The 21,496-nt window shown below is 43.4% G+C and overlaps 1 protein-coding gene across 2 annotated transcripts; it reads right to left on the reverse strand.

Annotated features, from left to right (window-relative positions):
- Nucleotides 1-980: 980 nt before the first annotated feature.
- On the reverse strand, nt 981-21,417 carry dlgap4a (discs, large (Drosophila) homolog-associated protein 4a). Of its 2 annotated transcripts, XM_034536757.1 has the most exons (10): nt 20,197-21,417; nt 19,611-19,846; nt 18,399-18,546; nt 16,914-17,160; nt 7,386-7,849; nt 7,172-7,269; nt 5,604-6,028; nt 4,552-4,643; nt 3,965-4,117; nt 981-3,557 (listed from the first exon to the last, which is right to left on the reverse strand). In XM_034536757.1, exons 1-10 carry the CDS (start codon nt 21,415-21,417, stop codon nt 3,333-3,335), a joined length of 3,309 nt encoding a protein of 1,102 aa, XP_034392648.1. In that variant the 3' UTR covers nt 981-3,332. The 2 variants fall into 2 exon arrangements, with proteins under 2 accessions (XP_034392648.1, XP_034392649.1); XM_034536758.1 differs by lacking the exons at nt 16,914-17,160; nt 18,399-18,546; nt 19,611-19,846; nt 20,197-21,417 and adding an exon at nt 14,991-15,093.
- Between the last annotated feature and the right edge of the window lie 79 nt (nt 21,418-21,496).

Here is a 21,496-nt window from a genome sequence, read left to right on the forward strand (position 1 = left end):
GGAAAAAAACATACATGTGTTCCCAAATTCAGTGGCATTCTTCTTTAATTGTACAGATTATTTCATACAGAAAATATGCCACATGACTCATTGCAATCACAATTCTTTATTCTCTTAAAAGAAACTAGCCTCACAGTGTCTAACTAACACACCATAACATTAAACAACCCTTCGCCTGTACGATATGTGCTTGTTTTGTAAAATAAGGTTCCGTCAGTACAAGATAATCTGGATCTACATAGTTTTTGCTCATTTTTCCTAGCTGGATCTCTGAGAGGACAGATGCCAAGAGAGAGAGAGAGAGAGAGAGAGAGAGAGACTGAAGTCAGAATGGGCTTATAATTCTCAGCGTGTTTCTGTCTATCAAGCAAACACAATTTACCTCAAAGATATTTCTAGATAAATTCTAGAAGAAAATCCCTTAACCAGAGAATATTGCCTTGTCCGCATGGTTGAATAGCACATTCACATCATCCGCCTCAAGAGTTGCAACTTCTGGTCATTGTTTGTCCATTTTTGTAGCCCTTTTGAAACTCAGGAAGTACTGGTAAACAAACGGTCTGAAGATCCCTGATCAGGTCATTCCCTCTTAAAAGTTCAGTGTGTGGGCAAATAAAGGGATCTGGCTCTCAAAATGACATGGAAAAAGGAGAGGACTTTCCACCATGTGTCAGCCACAGTAATCATTTCCTACATAGAGTACGTACCCTGAATGCCTTACACAGATTGAATAGTTTCAGATCATTTGCAAGACCAATTTAAAAGGAGTGCTGAAAATTCATTGGCAAGGATCTTTGTATATTTCTATATGTAAGAAGGCCATGCTTTTAGAGATTATACAGCAACAATAAAATGTCTAACCTAATGCTTATGATGTATTTCTGTGTAATATTAACCCAGCAGCTAATATTACCAGTGTATTATGGATGAGGGCTTTAAAAAAAATAAAAAATAAAAAATTAAGAATGATGACCAGGACATGTAGCAAAGGGATGTTTAATGGTTTCTTTGGACAATGAAATGCACATGTCCATTGTTGATGTAATACAAACAAGAAAATAAGAAAAATCAACAACTTGGTGTTGTGTCAGCATTCCCAGTTCAACGTCATTTCTTGTGTTATGTGAACTAAAAGATTCAAAATGGAGCGGAACAAGATGTCTGGAGTGTCAACACAGGGACTGACCAGTAGGGGGAGAGCCAGCTCTTAAATAAAAAAAACAACAACTAGTGAGTCACAACCTACATTTGTGCATGAGCATGCGATGCCCAGTTCCTCTCATGAACCCTTTGGCACTTGTTTCCATTTGAGAAAAAAAAGAAGAACGGAACATGGAAAATATTCCAGTCCTATACTCAAAAAGTCATGAGTTGAGACAGAAGACAAGGCATATAGCGTATGTGGAGTGAGCTGAGGCAAACGCAAAAAAAAATAATTAAATTGGCTGAGAATGCACATACAGACAAGTACAATTCACAAGCAGATTCGATAAGAAAATAAACAACTTTAAATAGAAGCTTTATCAAATGACACTGAAATGTTGATGATCATTGCCGTCTTGGCACAATATGAAGCCCCTCGCAGCACCGTTACTTATAATAATTACAGAAATAAAAAGACATGTTTAGGTCGACCTCGTTTTCGAATGGAGGTCACAAAAACGTGTCGAATGACATTCAAATTTAAATAATAATAATAATAATAAAAAAAATATGTACCACAGTTCATTCTCAACAAACACGGGTGGGAGTTAAAGCTGCTAGGAAGGTTTTAGCAGTCGTATTAAGCCTGAACTTCACTGCACATGATTCTCCTTACTGATGAGCACCGAGTTGGTCTGGATTTATAATATTTGTCCAAAAAGGCTCTGAAGCCGACGGTCGGCCAGTTAATTTGTGGTTATTTAATAAATAATCCATCCACTGTTGAGTACGTGTTCAACCTGAGATTTCAATCATTTCAAGGGCGGTCAGTCAATCAATAAAAGAAATAAAACATTCATTCTTCATCATCATACTAAGAAAGTCTTATTGGAAATGTTGAATTAAATAATTTAAGACTGCTCTGCTCGCTCTAATACGATTTTATTATTGCTATGCTATTCCATTTTCCTTTCGAGTGGCCCCGTAAACCCCCACCCTAGCACACACATACACACCTACACACACACACACACACACACACACGCGGTCTGGTCGATTGGGAATGCCATTTCAAGTGGTGAATGTCTTGGTCCCCCTACATCACTCGAGGATGCGGTGAAAGTCAGAATGATCAGGCAAACGAAGGTGAGCGAACTTGATCTGGAGGTGAATGGAAAGTGCAGTGATCAAGTCGACATGAGCTGTAAATGCATACATTCCTCTGGAGCTCACTGGCAGGGCAGTCAATCCTCACGTCCCGTCACAAAAAACACACAAAAAAAAAGTAAGACTTTTTAACAATGGGTATCCACAGACACAGACTGTGTGGTGTGCGTTCGTGAAACGGAGAGGAAGAGAAAAGGAGGTGGGAGTGAATGATTGCATCTGAAGTGCTAATATATCATGAAAGTACATGTACTCGATCTATAAAAAACTACCTTGGTACTGAACACTGACCTCTTTCTAACAAATAATCTGGTATACAACATTTACAAAATGAACATCGCAATAGTGTGATATTTAGAATATATATGCTACTGCCTTCCTCTGGTTCTCTGCATTTTAACCCTCTTGAGTACATCAACACCATCTTAAAAGAGTTTGTACGCGGCGAAGCGCGCGCACACACCACACTCGACGAAGTGGCAGCCTAATACAAATAGAGAACAGGAAGACTCTGTGGACAGCGAGTACACCTGCATGTGTGTCCTGAGTGTGTGTGTGGATGGTAGCTCGGCTCGTAAACCAGGCAGCCACAACTTGCCGGTAGAATCAGCAGTGAGGGGAGTTTTTAAGAGAGTAAACTTCTGGGATACCAAGATTCTTCTTCGGCTCACAAGGTACAGGATGTCCTTATCCAAGATACTTGCACATTTAAGACAGTCCTGATATACTTTAGGAGATAATAATTATTCTAATGTCAATAATAACAATAGTATTAAAACAAAATGTCAAGGATATTTCTGCCCCGTGGCAGCCGCGATGCTCTGCATTATTCTGGATAGATTCGGTGATCCCCACGTTTCTAAAGGGACCGGCCTTCTGTGCATCCGTTGAACATTTTGCGTTATTCGTCTCATATCTGTCTGTGTGTGTGTGTGTTTGTGTGCGTGTGTGTGTGTGTGTGTCAATGAATGTCTGAAGGGAGTCCGGATTCGTCTCGATGATCGGTCGCTGGTCCACTCTCATCAGAGGCGGGTCTGGGCCTCGGGCACGTAGATTTCTATGCTGTCGGCGCTTTCGGTGGCGGAGTTCTGCCGCACCGACGCCGCGCGCTTCGCTGCCATCAAACGCTTCCGGGCTTCTTGCCGCTGTTTGTCCACAGCCGAGTCCTCGCTCCTGTCCTTCCCCGCTGACAGCTTGGGCTTGGTCTGCTTCTTTGGCACAGATGATGGAAGCTGCTTGTTTTCATCCTGAGGACATTTAAAAAAAAAAACAAAAAAAAAAGGCAAGGAGGAAAAGGAATAAAAAGGTACAGTTGAAAAACGCAACCGCCACTTTTGTTAATCAACTCGTATTTGTGAGCCGTTAAGCTCAGGACTAAAGCTAAATGTTTCATTACCTATAAATCTGCTAATTATTTTCTCATTTAATTTGATTAAGTCGCTTCGTCACTATTTTTTTTAATTATTTTAAAAACAAAATCAAAGTTAATATCTTTAAAGTCAAAGTTAATATCTTTAAAGAAAAACAGTAGTTTCCCTTTTGGTTGAACAATTAATAATAAAAAAACAAAAAAAAACAGAAACTACTTAATTTACAGCTTTACACACAAAAAAAAAAAAAAAGTATGTGAAAACAATCGGACGCCTAATGTCACCTTCTTCTCTAATTTCTCAGGCAGTTGCCAGTTGTCGGCTTTCAGTTGGTAGAGCTCGGCAAACTTCATGCTGATGTCTTCTATTGAGAGTTGTAGCAGATCCCAGAATCCTGCGAGGTCCTGTGCTGTCGGTCGAGGGTTGGAATTGACGTCCTAGTGGGAGGAAAACGAGACAGGATAGAGAAGTTATAGATGAATTAATCACATTTCCTCCTGGCCAGCCTCCCTTTTGGCAAATTGATGAAGAGAAAACACATTTGACACCAATGAACTTTCGGAGAGGATTCAATTTCGACACGATTGGACCTGTAACGGAGACAATCTGGCAGGCAGGCACTGCGATACAAGAGAGAACCAAAATCTATCACAGTAATATCTGACGCCATAAATTCTCGAGGAGCTCATGTTTCTGCCTGAAAAAATCTTTTTCTCTCCAACTGTAATGTAAATGATAAATGATGTCGGAAAGAGAAGAAAAAAAACTGTAAGTAAGTTTGAGAGGCCAATAACAACATGCAGTGAGAAGGGTAGTGCATCAAGAGATTCAAAAAATAAAAAATAAAAGAGGATGTAATGAAGCCACTCACCAAGTTCTCCTTACAGAGCCCTCTGAACTGCTCAAACTTCTTTGTCATGAGGAGCTGAGCACTGCCCACTGCACTGCGGATCGTGCCCAACACTACAAAAGAGGAGATTATGATAAATCAGCAACAAGTTGCGGAGAGAGAGAACTGAAAACGGTTAGAATAAATGTGTATGTAATGTGACAGAAAGGACGAGTAAAGGCAGCTGCTTAGAGATCCAGAGTAACTTGGGAGACAGTACGTACAAGTTAGAGCGCCACATCAAGACATAGGAGGACGGGACTATGGAGAGTGTGTTGATGTCATCCAGTTATATATCTTTATCTCTCCATCTTTACCTCTTCGGGAGGATAACAAGTTACTCCTTATTCAGCTATTTTCCGCCTTTAATATTTGCATGGAAATGGAAATTCACAATTCAGGTCCACAGAGAGAGCAGAGGGAATGACGATCTGATGGAGCTTCGCTACATCTCGTCTGCTCCTCGCTCATTCATATTTAAGACACTGCAGAGACGAGTCTGCCTAACAGCCTGAGTGGTATTCTGGGAGATGAAAAAGTTAAATGACTCCGCGGTTGCTTTGTTACAGCTAAAACAAAGAGTACTCTCCCCTCCAACCAGCTGTGAGTGAATGGGAGTAATGACTGTTGTGCTTTGTTTCATTGTCCACGGTCAACAAGGCCCGACCTAAACCCCGCCTTTTGGAACCGGGACATCAATTAAATTCTTTATGCTACTGACTTGACAAGCCATTAACTGCACTGCTTTGCCTTGTCCGTTATTGTGAAGCACTTTGTGACGTCCGATCAAGAACAGTGATTTTATTAATAATACGGTTGCGGGAATACTAAGACCCAAGTAACCCTGATTCGCAGACACAGGGAAAAAAACTAAAGACAGGTTGCAATGAGATTTATAACTTGGCCAACAGAGCTGATTATACTGTACGTGCACAAGAGTAAATACAAGTGTCACGACTCTTATCTGGATACGAGACTCTTCACATGACAAGTTTGAATGGGGCCTAAATGTTTCATGCGATCATATCCCTTACCCTCCTCCGACAGCTTGTTTTCTTTGGTCTCCTGCTCCATCTGTTGACACCAGCCCTCCATGCGTCCCGTTTCCGCCTGCAGCAGATTCTGATACCATTTACCGTCTTGGAGGCAAGCTGGCATGCAGGGCTGAACAGCGTCTCCTTGGGTGCTGCAGTTTCCGGTCTCCAGGCTGGGATCTGGCGGTGGCAGCGAGGAGGGGTCTAAAGCCGGGTCCAGAGTCACCTGGGGCGGGCTGGATATCCTGGATAGGACTGAGGTGTGTTTGAGGGGCTGCTGTTCCATGGCTTTGTCCTGTCCGTTGGCTGCGGTGGCAATAACTGTTTGACTGTTGGTGTTGTTTTCTGTGGGTGCGGCATCCTGCGGCTCCTGAGGCTCAGTCTCTGTGTTTTGTCTGGAGGCCATGCTGCTTTCCCGGCTGAGACTGCAGAGACACGCATGAAAGTCAGCTTCTGACCGCCGGTAACATAAATAAGACAATGAAGCGACGCGCCAAACAAGTTCCACAGCAGCGGTTTGGGGTCAGTGAGCCGACAGGACATTATGGCTGCCGATGGTGCAATATCATATTTTGAAAAAAAGGAGCACAAAGAAATAGAAAAGACACGGCGTCGAGGATGGTAAGCACGAGGAAATTGACAACTAATTAGATCTGCAACATAAACCCTGAGTGGATTGCTGCTTCAGAGATAATGAACAGGAGAAAAGGAAGCAGGCCGTCAAACCCAATGTCATCAGGGGGAAATTACAGTGGACCAGAATAGTTTAAATGCCGCGTTTTGAGCCCACTACAGTCACAACTAGAGTAAAAGGACATCGATCGGAGCCCTGCGGCCAGGCTGCCAGCTGGAGGTCCCTAGCAACCGGCTGCTGCACCGACAGCAGATTCACCAGCCGCATGGACGAGAGAAAGGCCGGCGACGCGAGCGAGTGCCGTTACGGAGTGGAAAAGCAGGTAAGACGCTGCAGTGAAGGAGGTCTAGGGCTGAAAACAGTGTGACAATCATAGAAGGCATCGTGTGGAGCCGTCTTTTAAACAAATAAGTCACATTAAAATCAGTGTTACTGATCAAAACCGAGCGCGTGTCTCATTGAGGTCTAACAAAAATGTTTTTGACGAATTCTCCATTTAAAATCACGCATCTGGCCCCATAAATACATGCCGTAACTCCCAGGACAAATCCAGTTCTTGGAAATTTATAAGCGAGCGCTTATAGTCTTCTTCAACGCCTTTGTTAGCGCATTGCTCTGTTTACTGGCGCATTACCGCCACCAACTGTTCATCATCAGAATAGCGAGAAACTGACAACAGAACAGAAACAAACACGAGACCCTTGTAAAAAAAAAAAAACATGGCTTCACAGCACTACTCTGCAACAACTCCAGAGATAATTAAAACAGTCTTTTCAAGAGCCCATTTATATCTTAATATAATGATTCCATTTGGGGCAATATTACCACATGTATAGGTTAATATCCTGTCTTCTAATATTGAGTACATCCTGTCTTCACAGCATCCTATTAGACATGTAAACCATCTGATCACACAATGTCAGTGTACACTTACGGCCTGCCGTTCTCCACTTGAACTCCAATTGACTGAAACTTAAGGGGTGCAGGTAGGGGTAGTGGCTCCTCTCTTAGGACTGGCAGAATGCAATCCACCTGAAGAAGAAAAAAAATAAATCATGGACAACAGAAACCCAGTCAAGTACGTTGGCTTTAATCTCCTTCCAGTCCAATTGTATCTCAATCCAAATGAAAAGTAGACAATATCTTACCTGAATACCGATCGAGGACAGTTTCCTTTTGGTTGCGGTCGGGGCCTGCTCTAGGGTGAAACCGATGCTCAGGGTGTCATTTTGGGACTGGGTAGATGTGGAAGTGGTGGTAGTGGCGACAGGGGTGGTGGTGGTGGTGACGGTGGGAGGGAGGTCACGGGGGGCTGGAACAGGATGTGCAGCGCCTGCAGCGGGTCCAGGGGTTGCGGCAGGGACCGGGACTCGCACAGGGACAGGAACTGGTAGAGGTCCTCGGGTCCTCTTAGCCAGGCTGCACGTGCGGATGCTACAGAGACTGTCGGAGGAGTTGCTGCGTCCCGACTGGCTGTTGGCCTCACTGCCACGGTCCTGCTGGTCGATGTATACGTCTTGGGCCGACTCTGTGCTGCTCTGCACCGTCACTGAGATGAGGGGCTTGGACGTGGTGCGGGGCGGGACTGGGGGAGGAGCCTTCCTATTGCCGACTACAAAACAGGAAGATGGAGAAAGAATAGAAGAAAAAAAAGGAGTAGAGGATGAGAAACCTGCTACTTGGCAAAAGAATAAGCCATAAAGTACCCAAACACAAAAACCATAAACAAGGCGTATCTGAAAAACAAACCTGCACTTTGCCCTTATTGCTGCCTCTATCAGAGTGTACTTAGATCTACCTTTGCGTTCCCTGTAAACCTGCTGGTGGTTGTGACCCATTGACGTCAGTCTGTCTCTGGAGAGCTTCCTTTGTGTGCCACACCTTCAGGCCTTTTGCTCCGGGGACCATCACGCAACACAACTCTGCCGTTTTCCATTCGTAGCCCTTTTTTTTTTTTAGACCAAACATAGTTTCAGGCACTGTGGAACTTTCCCCGTTTGCATTTTTTTTCTCAACAATATCTGAAGATTAATGAAGATCGGGCAAACGACAACAGAGCTAGGATGTTGTGTTTCTATTTACTGTTGCGTGGCATGTTTCAGTGGATGCAGAGCGGCAGATGTATTTGAATATTTTTTTTTGGAAAACATCCCAGGCAAAAAAATAAAATAAAAGAAGTGTGCTTCCTGGGCAAAGTTCAGTTTTAAAGTCCACGGCGTGTTTCTCCAGAGGAGGTTTTACCAGCGTCGGTCGGGTTCAAACGTAGTTTCGGGAAACTTCGTCAACATTCAGCACAGCAAACTTCTCTTTTTCCATGAGAGTACGTTTTGTTGTTGGATAACTTTGAGAAGTACAATGACGAAGCTTAAAAAAAAAAGATTTGACAGACAAAATTAGATTCACCACTGGGCTTCTCTACTGATAATTACAATCATCGACGTTTCGGGAGCCGCTCTAAGTGGATGTTATGAATCGATGAAAAAGGAGACTAGAAGGAGCTGGAAATCAAAAGAAATCTGCTGAGTGCTTGATTGTTATCTATTTCTGCTTTAGAACGTAACGCTGAGGACTATAAGCAAAGAGTTTTATTTATCTTCCTCACTCACTTTGTTCTCCCACATTCACCCGCTCTCTCTCTCTTTTTTTTTCTCTCTCTCTCTCTCTCTCTCTCTCTCATCTCGTTCACTCGTGTTTGACCAATCAGTGACATTCAGCCCTGCAAACACCAATTTCCTGTACAGCATTACATAAATGATGAGTGTACATCTTGCCAGTGATATACGCCCCATTAGTAAATTTCCGAGAACTGGATTTGTCCTGGGAGTTACGGTATGTACTTATGGGGCCATAATCAGTATATTTAAAAAAAAATTATTATTATTATTCTCACGATTCAAATGAATGTGTTCATGTGAAAAGGGTTAATCGTAGAGATTCAACAATGGAGAATTACACGTGAAGCGCCACCTTCAACAATTTAACATAATTAGAATTGAAAGCTCCACCTTTGAACAGACCAGAAGTAAATCTAAGGGCATTGTGCTGATGACACCTCGCTGCCATGACAACATTTCAATGCGGGACTTTCATTGTGCGATACTAATATTTTTTGGATTTATTTTAGAAAATAAGAGGAAAGTTGAAAGAAACAAGACCGCCTTTGTCTGCGGCCCTCAAATCCTTAAATCTGATGGTTAGAACGTTAAGCATGGATTTAACTAGTGGAGGTATTTTGCTGGGAGGTAGCTTTATTAGTGTTATATGGAGTGACGCTGTTCCTGTAGACCATCTGCTTGTGCTTGTTAATTCGGTTGTATTGTTATCCGGCATTCGTGCAGCAGGAGGTCAAGTTCCCAGGTATTGTTTGTCACCTGTTGAATTAAGTGAAAGTTAGCGACAAATGTGGCTCAGGCTCACTTAAGGTGGACCAGCTATTCTCACTAACAATCATACCGTATTATTATAAACCAGACACATCACATGGTAAACTACTTAACACTTAAAGCGTGACATTTTGATGCCAACGGACACGTGAAACCTTGGATTCGCTAAACTCTTTCAACAGGAACTGAAATGAGGCCAAAGGAGACAATCTGACTCAGGGACATGGAATGAATGGGACCGGTGCCTCCTTTTCTGTCATCGGTCTGACTTGCAGGGTTGTGGTGGATGATGCGGAGTTAAGTACAGTACAACATGAGAAACCATGACGACCCACAGGTTTTCTTCCAAGGATTTGAGTGGATGATGGCGAGGTGGGTTGTGTAGATGCTATTTAAAAAAAACAAAAAACAGCTGGCTGACTGTCAAACACATGACCGGAGGAGTTGCAAAAATTCCACCTTTCAAAAAGGAATATTTCACCTAGAAAGCAATTTAGGGCTCGCCGCTTTGGATCTAGGACGACAATGTAGTGTTCATTCTCTCCCGATAGTGGTTTCAATGTAAATCGCAACCCAACACCCTGTAATTGTGAGGGTGCTGCACTTCCGTCATCAGCCAGTGACTCCCCAGCACCAGTGAGGCGCTCATTAAATCCCAAACGCACACAAACATTGCTGTGGAATCCACTCGCCAGCAGCCCTGACCTCTCGTCTCAGAGAACTTATCCAACCAACAACAGAGCATTTATTCACAAAGAATGAGACGCTTCTTTTAGTACTCAGAGCACACAGATACATGACATTCCCAAAGTTAATTATCGTGTCCAGCTACTACACCCTGGGTCTGAATTAGCACACGCCTCGGCCCCATTTGCTGTCCATTAGGCTGCAATGCGCCTCTTACTCACACACAGAGCTATAAAGTTAATTATTTCCACAGTAATAATAGATCTATTTTACATCAAATATCCACACTGTCGGTTTTTTGCAAACAGACTAAATGCTGTTTGCAAACATTTAGTTGTAGTGATGTGGGCAAATTGCAGATTATTCACATCCTCAGCAAAAAAAATATATAATTTAGGGTTTCAGTACAAAGAGGCGCTTAAGAGATGGATAAACAGAACATTGCAGACGCCTGGGGGCAGGACCTGCTAATAAACCTTCTATTATTTATTTAATTAGATTAAAAGCACATACTAACTCAAATTTCTCAGAAAATCTGATGTGAAATATTTTGAGGGAATATCATTTAAAGATTACGATGACCCTTAACATTACAACGCAGTTCAACGTGGACTCCAACTGGCAACCTTCCAGTCCAGTGCTCCTAAAATAGCCCATATGACGAGTATCTTTTTAATTTGATCTTGTACTATGATTGTTGACCTTGAGATCTTACAATATTTTTTAAAGTGTGATAAATAAATTAAAGTCATCATTGTTATTCATTGGGGGTGGACAGTGGATTAAAAAGACATTGCCTAGTCAAGCTATTGAAGAAAACAAGCCAGCTACGCCATCAAAAGATCAGAAAAATCTGATTTCTTTACGTCTTCAAGTCGATTTGTTATATGGACAGCGAGCAAGTGAATCTTCCTCTCGCTTTGAAAACAATTAAGAACAATTACAAGCCTGTCAACATCGCTATGATCATCAAATGTCGACTGCCTCACTTAAGAGAGCCGTGCAGTCTCTCACCATACGCTCTGGGTCCGTCAGCAGGTCTGTCTGCGAGCTATCAGGTGACCACTAATGGTCTCTCCGTGGCAGGCTCACATTTGAATGAACATGATTGACTATGTTCAATGCTGTTGCTGTTAGCGAAGTGTTTTTTGTTAAAGCAGCAGGACTAGCTTTACTGCCATTTTGGGTGAGACTTTTATTAAAGAAGACTCGATCGCTGCTAAACTCAATCCTGTGGGATTGCGTCACATTCTCGAGGCTGCACACTGAACTTCATTGTGAGCGGAGACGGAGCAGTTCAACAATAGTTTCTAATGGATGCACACACACACACACAACAGCGAATTCCAAACGCAGCCTTGTCGACAGTATTGTGGCTGATTGTTGATGAACCTTTTGTGAAACCGTGGATATGAGCCAAGTATCCAAGCAGCAGCAGCTCTGTCCAAGATTAGCAGTCTTATTGTAAGATAGTATGGCAGGCTGACAGGCTGTGAGAGTTGTAGACTCAAAGAGTAAACCAGGACACACACGGCTGAGCATGACTTCTGACAAACAGATTAAAGCACACCAGGCACACTATTCAGCTAAATACTGTAAATCTAAATCAGAACGATGGCCTGTGCTAAATAGATCCATCTTTGCCGTAGCCCAATAACCACGTCAGCTGGGAAACCCATATATGTGCTTTATGCACGGGAAAACGGCTGAGATTAAAAATACAGTCCGAAGACATTTGCATCAGAAGTGTGGAACCTAGATATCATACAAAATGCCTGCAAGCCCAACGAAGGCCAACTCCTATGGGGAAGCCAGTTAATCATATATTGAATCTGTGCCGTTTGTCCCACAATAGCTTCATGAATAAGAGAAACCAGGTGTGAATAGAGAGGCAGTAAATCGGTGGCCACAGTGGACAGACTTCACGACAGAGAACAGAAGGACCGGCAGGCTGCCATTTAGCAGACAATGCAGACGTACTGATGGGGAAAAATAAACCCCGAACACAACACAAAACAAATAAACAGAGCGACAATACCAACAAAAAAAAAAAAATGATATGAAAACAACAAAAAAACGCATACGATTTCAGTTAAAGAACTACTGGCTCATATTCAAAAAAAAAAAAAAAGTAGTATAACACCTTGCTTTGAGAACAATCATTCCAATCAAGACACACTTTACACTCCTGGTGTGTTGGTTTGCGCATTCTTATCTGCCGTATAAGTCTGATATCCTCGTCCTCCTTTGGCCCTCGGTCTGATCCGCTGGACCGAGGCGACAACAGTCTGGGTTGCAGCCTAATCAGCTGATGAAAAGACACGTGGCAAGTGTCTCTGAGGTTAAACTATTCAGAATGTGGGTAGAGTACCGTACATGGGCAACTTTTACTTCATTTTGAGACTATACTGCTAAAAAAAAAGTGATTAGAAATGCTTATTGGAAAGAGTTTCTTTCGCCGAGTGACAACGTGACCGGTTAATAGCACATTGCTGTGAATGAGTACAGTATCTCGCCTTGAAAACCACTGAACGGCCTTCATAAGCCTAAATTTGGCTTTTGCAAACCAGAATATTACCAGCAATTAACTGATAAATAGCACATCCATTTACTTTTGGTGGAAAAATGACCACTACAATTTCACTAACTCTGAAGAAATGGACAACAAATTGCTTGTTTGTATCCAGTCAATCCTTAAAAGACTTAAGATAAAGTTTACAGTCACAAAGAACCAATCAGGAAATCCTCACAACTAAGAAGCTGAAACAAGTGTCATTTGATTAAAAAAAAACAATTGATTGATTATCAAAAGGGTGGTACATTCTTTTAGTATATTGGCTAATCAATTAATCAACTATTTGTTTAAGCTATGACAATTGTGTTTATTTACTAAGCATACTATTAAACTGTGTCACTAATTCATTGTGAACATTTATCAATACACAATATGATATTACTTCAAATGTATTATTTTCGCTGGCTGCCACAACCATTACAGGTGTAAAATAAATGTTTGATAAATAAGCTCTCTCAGTGCAGGAAATGGATAGGCCTGGACTACACTGTCTAACCATGTTAACTAAGGACACACACACACACGCACACACAATCATCATCATCATCATCATCATCATCATCAGGAAGCCTGTCTGCTGTTGACCTTACTGTGGAACTACTGTTGCTTGGCTCATTCAGAGATTACCTCATCAATGAGAGCGAGAGGGAGAGTGTGTAATACAGTGGCGGATGACTCACAGTCTATCCATGGTAATACCCAGACACCAAGGCTTGGGTACAACAATGAACACGCCTTGTTGCCACAATGAAACCTCAAGGCCAGTGTTTCCGATGCTACCCAGCGACCTGTTAGAAGAACTGCCAACTTTGACAGACAGTAATGACTGAACTAAACACGGGGCAATATATATATATTTTTTAAATACCCATAGCACGGGAAAGAGACAACTGTCAGGTGATGTCACACTCCTTTTGTGTTTCACATCCTCCTTGTCAGGTGGTCTTTACAAAAGCTCAGTAAAGTATCCTAACTGCAAAGCACTACACAAGGCAGGAAGCTCATACATTATTGATTGTGTCCTCGGGTCTTAACACATGGTAGCTAGCTACTGAATAAAAATGGACTGTGGTCCAAAAATACCCTCTGCATTTGAGATGAAAGACAATTTTAGAAGGTAGGTTTCTAGACACGAAAATCGATCTTTAAAACTCGAAATGTTAAAACACAGTTGGGAGTCAACTTAACAGTATCTTCCAACGTGTTTAAAAATAATTTTAAAAAAAAGGTACTTTAATCTGATCAGGAGAAAGCCATGCAACGAGATAAACCCCAACCTGCAGTAGAGAGAGAAAGAGAGAGAGAGAGAGAGAGAGCAGTCAGTTTTGACTAGTAGATAAATTAAGCTGAACGTGAGTCATTGATCCTCCATGACTCCGAGCTTAGATCACTGTCACATGTTGAGCCTTGGGGGGAGGAAGAGAGCAGTATCGTTTCACCTTACTTCTCTTAAATCAAAAAAGACTGGTAAGACTGTAAAAAACAAAAAACTAAATGCTCATTCTGTCGCGAGCTGAAGCAACGGGATTTCATAGGATTTTCTTTTTCCCGTTCAAATGAATGATGCGCGTCATCAGATCACAAGTTGAACACTTCCAACGCCAAACCAACGTTATTCGGTCACGTAAAGATACAACGCTTTTATTACATACTGTATGAACCAATATTAACCACCTGTTAAAAGAGACGTGTACGGTGTAGCCTAACTAGCCGGCCGGGTACCAAGCTGTCCATACCCCCGGCTATTAGCTTGAACTACTAGCCGGTTAACGCTCATCACACCGGGCGTTTAACGTGGAGTAACGCTAGCCGGAGGGTCTAACTACATGGTGGTTGATGGAAGAGAGCCAACCGAGAGGAGCGGCTCGCCTCATTACCATCAATCTGACGACAGCAGCCACTTAAACTGTCGACCCGCCTCGCCTGTCTGCCTGCTAACGCCTCGCATTATTGTCCCATCCTCTTTCTTCATCCACGTTAGCTAGCTAACCGACCAGACCTACCGACGGGAGCTCGCGTTAGCCTGCCGCTGTTGCTAGCGTAACGACAACAATGAACAGTTTTGATATTAACGCCCAGTCGAGGTGGGAAAAGCGAGATAATCTTACTGTGTGGCGGGTGGACTCGTAAGATCCTTATTTTCTGGTTCATTCATGAAACGCAGACGAGATGCAGACGGGCGTCCTGCCGTAAGACACACAACAGCGCAATGAAGAAAAGATTTGTAGGACACGCCCTCGGCGACGAGGATTGGAGCCCACGTTTCCCCCGTAACCGTTCTCTGCGAGCGTATTGGTCGGTTCTGGTCCGCGGTGTAATCGGAAACGAGCGTGATTGGTTCCGGTCTTGTTTGACTGGCTCCGCGATAGGTGCGTTTCATTTTGGACCCCGGCGCCGCGGGAAAGTCCTCCATAGTCTTTGGACATAAAGCTCATACATATTCGATCAACCGTGACCGCCCGTCTCATAAACAATGGGGCTCTAGGTAAATCGAGGCGTTTTCTTTTTTCTCCCCTCTTTGTTTGAAGGCGCGCATGTTGAAACCACAGTCTATGATTGACACGGTCTTTTTTGACAATTAAGACATATGTAAATCGGATCATTGACATCAATATACGGGTACTTACTTTAAATAGTTCATATTATCAATAATTTTAACATGTTGTTGTTGTTGTTGTTGTTGTTGTTGTTGTTGTTGTAGTAAGGAACCAGTACACAGTACAGCCTATATGGCAAACAACTGTAAATAACAGTTCGTATCAATAGATTATGGTAATGTAAATGGGCATTGTGTGTGACATTAGTCAATTGTAACTATACACATTTTTATATATGAATGTGTAATGCATTTAATCATGTGAAGCAATAATACATTACACTGGTACTAGAGATGTTATTTATCATATAGATATCCCAGAATGACTACTATTGGTCCATATTATTAGTTTGTATGCTAATTGTGTTCCTCTTTAATATGCTTATGATGATACTAAATATGACTAAATATTTTTTTATCTTGAGATAAATCCCCCAGTTTCAGGCCATATCATTCAGTAATAGGAAGCACAATTACATCAGTCAGAAAAAAAAGAGCTGTATTTCATATAAAATTCACGATAACATGTCAAAGTTATCGTCACTTCACTTCACAACACAAAAACAATAAATATAACTTGATCTCTGCTCGGAGTGATTATTGTATATTGACTCAAGACCAAAATATTGAGTGAAGTCTCTTAAATTTCTTTTGAACCCCAAAACAATAAAAGCATATGATACATTTCATGTTGTAGCATTGGTGTGATGGCTCACATCATTCTTTTCAACAAACACTAAAACAGTATTTTGTGTAATCTACAAAATAGAGACATTATTTCAGACTGTGTCTTATAAACCGAACGATTGTCTTTTGAAAAGGACGGATGGTTGGAAATGTGTCACAAATTAAACATACACTGAAAAAAGATACACTCATTTTGCGCAGTCAAACTTTTAAGATCTACTGTTCACAATAAATATGATCACATGGAAAATATCTTGCTTTTCTGTTTTCACATTTACTCATCGATTCAGAAGAGTAGTGTTGAGTAGTGACTTTTACTGATAGAGCCAAAGCACCCCGTAACCAAACATCATTATTCAGACTGAAATGTAATTGTTTTAATACCAACATTGCACAAACACATGTTCTGCTCTCCCTCTACATCTCATGTGTTTTCCAGAGCTTTCTTTAAACCCCGAGATAATCCACAATAAATAATACTAATCTGATATAGCAGTTTGATCCTGGTGGGGAAATACCTGTATAGTGCAGATAGAAGTGTACTGGTGAACTGTAAAGATGTGTGCTCTTTATGTTTTCTATACACATACTTCCTCCTAAATGTACATTTTGCTAATATGAAGCAGAGGAAATAGATGAGTGGATTATATTTTATGGAAAATAAGTCTTCCCTTCCTGTTTTTACTGTCTTTTAAATCAAAGACTATCCTCAGCTGCTTTGTCCCAACTTGTCCTCACTGGTACTCACTGGTGTTGGAGCTGTAACTGTAGCCTTTCGTGGTGGGTGGCGGTGAGTCCGAGTCCACCGAGGCCGTGTCTTCATCCTGGGAGCAGCCCGCCTGGATGGCACGCAGGTAGCTGTGGCTGCGCGACCGGAAGCACGTGGGCGCAGGCAGATCCAGAGCCTCCACTGCCTGCGATCCCCCCTCACAGTACGGCATCGAGTGCCCGCAGCCATGCCCGTATACCTGAAAGAACGTGTGCAGACTCACACGCTGCAGGGGGAAAAGAGGGCGGACTGAGAAAACATGCGTTTCATAGACGTATAGTTCAGTGCCACGGGAGATACGAGCAGAGATGAACGCTGAATTCAATCAGAAAAAACCCTTGCTTAACTGTCGTGGTGTTATTTACTAACTAAGCTTATTTTCATTTCATTATTCAGAGCTCCTTGTTCTGGGTAAGGTTTTGAAAATATAGCTGCTATATGGTCATTTCTCACCACTTGCCTGGAAAGAAGCTAAATCTCTTAGATTACAGTTTCCAATGCAACCACTACAATTTATCTTAACACAGCACTTGTGTTTTGCTTTTCAGTTAAAAGCTAATACAAGTGTGACTCTATTTCCTTCTTGGTGCAGGGACAGTATAAATGTTTTGTCTGCACTGTCCGAGTTACTCAAAATAGCTTGGTTTCAGTATGTCTTTGCTGCATGGATTCGTCATTGCATCACGGGAATAAGTGATGACAGCCGGCACCATCTGAAATGTTTGATCAGGGAACATAAAAAGAAGTGGAAACAGCATGTCAAATATTTCTATGTTTGGCATTTTCGGTAGCAAACGGGAACAAGTTGTGGGTGGTGTATAAACAATTATGAATAATTCCTCAAAATCACTAGAAATCTTGTAGTTTCGGTATCCTCAAATCTTTTACCGATACTAGGACATTAAACATCTCAGTCATATGATCCTGATGATTATATGATTCATGTAAAAGCTCCCATATACAGGTAGAGACGGGTGCCTTTGCTTCTTTGTAAAAAAAATAAAATAAACGATGTTTGCATTAGTCTGGTGTGTCAAGTTCCCTCAGGTCTACGCTGAAGCACATGTCCCCACTTTGACGCTCTGCAAACACTCTCAAGCGTCTCTCCTCTTCCACCACATTATTCCCACGGCTGGCTCTTTCATAGAAAACCTCACCAGACATTACATTCACTTGAATATTCTCTTGCGGCAGATTCATAATTGGAGAGGTGCGTTAATGTATTTTTTTGCTCATTCACTGATAACTTGCTTCCTCTTTTAATGGGTCGCTGGAGTCGATGCTCTACAATGATCTAATTAGCTGATCTGAAACTTCATAAGGTATATGAATCCGTCTGTTATACCCTGGAGAAATACATTCAAATGTTGCTGTCGCTAAACTAACACAGGAGGAAACAGTCTTTGCGCGCCAAAGCGACGGACTACAGTAAAAGCACCACGTGTGATAAGATCAGAGACGTACCTGAGCGGCCGAGCCTCGGCCCAGCGTGCCAGAGCATTGGCTGAAATCGTTGTTCCTGTAGCGCGGCGGGGCCTCCAGCGGGCTCACCAGGCAATCTAAGTTATCCAGGCTCCGATTCGTCGACAGCTCCTTTAAAGATGGCAGGGAGCTGTGGAAGTGAATGTAATTATCAACCTCTCAGAAGTCAGACGGTCGGAATAAGTGAGGGCTGTGTTTAATTGATGATATCCAAGGAGAAACTTTAAAATCACACTCGGGCAAAAAAAAAAACTTCCCCCGGGGATTTTTAGAATGAAATTATATCGGGACGTGCGGAGAAGTGATATGTGCTCGGGTTTAAAATAGCAGCGCAGAGGAAACAATGATTCACGAGTAAAAACTGATGAATATGAAATTGGCTTTACGGTTGATCTAGGAAGTGCAAAGTTTCCTCTGTTCTGGCACCTGGTGTTAGTGAAAATGTGTGTTCATAAGCAGCAGGGTGCGGTTGAGTGATTTCCATGGGGCATTTGCATGTTATGACATCAGGGCTTGAGGAAGCAGGCAAGAGTAAAGTGCACCACCACCTGCAAGGTAAGTGATGGAACAAGGGGCAGAGAGGAAAAGCACTGGGAAAGGTTAGCCAAAAAGAGGTGGTGGGTAGTGGGGAGAGGCAAGTGAGGGTGGGTGGAGGACCACACTGCCTGCCTGTGGATGACACTGACCTCAGATGCTGCATAGAGCATGCACTCTGTAGAGGAGACCACAGATAATCCTCCCGCATGAGAGCGTGGCAACGAGGCCTGTCCGTGTGGATGTAGGGGTAAAACACATGGCAACAATTTCATCTCCCACTGCATTTGTACAAGAGGATCCTGTTTGTCATTTCTCGTCGCCCTCCATTGATACACATCTCTGCCTCCACGAACAGCTTCTATCAGCTCGCGTTGACTAAATGCTGCTGCACATCCAGGCAATTATTCGTGACAGGATGCTGCCACCTGCTGACTACCTTCGGGGACTCGAGAATGTTTCTTCCCACAATTTTCACAACAATAACAAAACACCCCTTCAGTGCTTATTTCTAATTTTTTTTTTTTTTTTACATGAATGTAAGGTAAAAAAAATGAAGAAAGAAAATCAAACACAACTATATGGTAAAAACAATGAGCTTGATAATCAGGGTTATCATTTCAATATGATGAACTTGATACTCTCTGCCGTGGGACTCACTTGCGTTGAGGTGGAGGTGGCTGCTGCTCGCTCAGGGAGTGCTGGGTGGCCCTCAGATAGCTCTGGCGTCGGGCGGTGGCTTTGGGGGAAGGTTTGGGGCTCCCCTCTGAGTCCTCGCTGTCCTCTATGTCTCCCATGGCTTTAACATAGCTGCCACTGCGCATCCTTCGACAGGGGATCTCAGTTCCTCTGGCCCGGCCGCGACCCAGAGTTCCTGCCCAGTCCCCCAGTGGGACCTGGATCATGGAAAGACGTGCGTACTGTTTTGAGACTCTTAAACCATGTGTTGCAGTCATCTCAGGTGTGACCCTTATGTATGTATTTCATGCTTTGTGTCTTTTTCTTTAAATACATATTCACCGTTTGATTGTGCAGCAATGGTACTTGAAAAAAGATAATATGTCTGTGATGAATGTCATAAAAAAATCTACAAATGTGACTTTTCTTATCTTATACAGTATATGATAAACAGAATGAGGGCCAATTTGTTACGGAAAACCGTTCAATAAAATCAACAAACTTGGGAGAAATTATATAAATATACATGCAAACTCGCACAAGAATGATGATGAAGATGAATACTCACTGGCCCTCCTACCTGAAGGAACTGTTGTGCCAGGTCTTGGTGGCATGACTTAGACTTAAGCAGGGTCCTATTAACTGTAGCAGAGCCCTTCTGCAACACTTGCCTGGCCTGGCTGAGGGTAAGAGTGGACCAGGAGCCCCTCTTCACCAGTATATCATCCTTGCTCCCCCTGATTCTTCCCTCCTCGTCCTTGGATACTACCTGTGTCGCCTGGCATGCCAGAAACTTGAGGTCACTGCTGCTTTTCGAGGTCTTGAGAGTATGTGCAGAAATGGTGTTGTAGCCCTGTGGGATATGCCTGTGAGCGGCCTGGCTGTCTGACACCGCTCTGCCGAGAGACATCATGCTCAAAGGGTTGCGGTAACCTACAGCAATAGTGCCCGCTTTGGTTGTGTCAGTGTCCAGGGCATCGTCTGAGCTCCAGAGGCCTAGTGCACTGGGCCTAGGTCTCTGCTTTGGCCCTTCAGTTTTAGCCCTGTCTTTACTCTTGCTCCTGCGCGTTGGTCTACCACCGTCCTCGCCGGCACCCGCCGTGCCGGTCGTCCCTCCGGCCGAGCGCCCGTTCACGCTGCCTTTGATCGCAGAGTTTTCCAGGGACTGGGACTTGGCAAACAGCTTCTGCACAGAGTGCATCAGGTGGCGTATGCGTCCCGGGCTCTCGCTGCGTTGCTTCGACATACGTCCCCTATGAAACTGCAGCGTGCTGAAGCCATCGCGCTGCAGGGGCAGGTGCCTCTCCAGCTGATCCAAAAGGTTGGAGGGTAACCGGTTCATCCTGGCTGCCGATGCAGAGGAGATAGTGGCGGATCCACTGGTGATCATTGGAGCCCCAGTGAGGCCCAGGCCTAAGCCCATGCCCATAGACAAGGAGGAGGACAGCGGTCCTGCTCTGCCGCCCTGCCCCACTCCGCCGCCACCAGCCATACAGGCCTGGGAGCAGTCGACCTGCTCAGTCTGGGAGTTGTAGTGAAGACGAGGGAAAGTGCTGCTGTTGGACATCTGGCTGAAAGGCAGCAGGCAGTCAGGGGTCAGGGTGGTGGGGCTGGTGGCAGGGCACAGGTGGAGATGCGGGTCCAGGGTGCCATAGTGGTTTATGGCGGGGCTCAACAGAAAGGAGCTGTGAGGGTCAGAGTTCATAGGACAGAGCGGCTTCTGGTGGCATCCCGCTGGTTCACACGAGTCAGACATGTGACGACTGCGGTTGGTTCCTAACCCTTTCATGGTGGCTGAGGCGTCGTCCTTAGAACATGTCTCCAATCAGTACGGGTCTACGGACCTGAAGGGCTCATCCTGCAATGTG

This window comes from Cyclopterus lumpus, chromosome 7 (genome assembly GCF_009769545.1).
Source record: "Cyclopterus lumpus isolate fCycLum1 chromosome 7, fCycLum1.pri, whole genome shotgun sequence".
Lineage (NCBI taxonomy): Eukaryota > Metazoa > Chordata > Actinopteri > Perciformes > Cyclopteridae > Cyclopterus > Cyclopterus lumpus.

What these genes read in the sequence shown, in the direction of transcription:
- dlgap4a (XM_034536757.1), bottom strand. Translation starts at nt 21,417, where the DNA reads ATGAAAGGGTTAGGAACCAACCGCAGTCGTCACATGTCTGACTCGTGT. An exon ending in CAAGTGGAGAACGGCAGGCC is followed by an intron (nt 6,029 to 7,171) that starts GTAAGTGTACAC and finishes GTGTCTCTGCAG; the next exon opens with TCTCAGCCGGGAAAGCAGCA. An exon ending in GGCTCTGTAAGGAGAACTTG is followed by an intron (nt 4,118 to 4,551) that starts GTGAGTGGCTTC and finishes TCCTCCCACTAG; the next exon opens with GACGTCAATTCCAACCCTCG.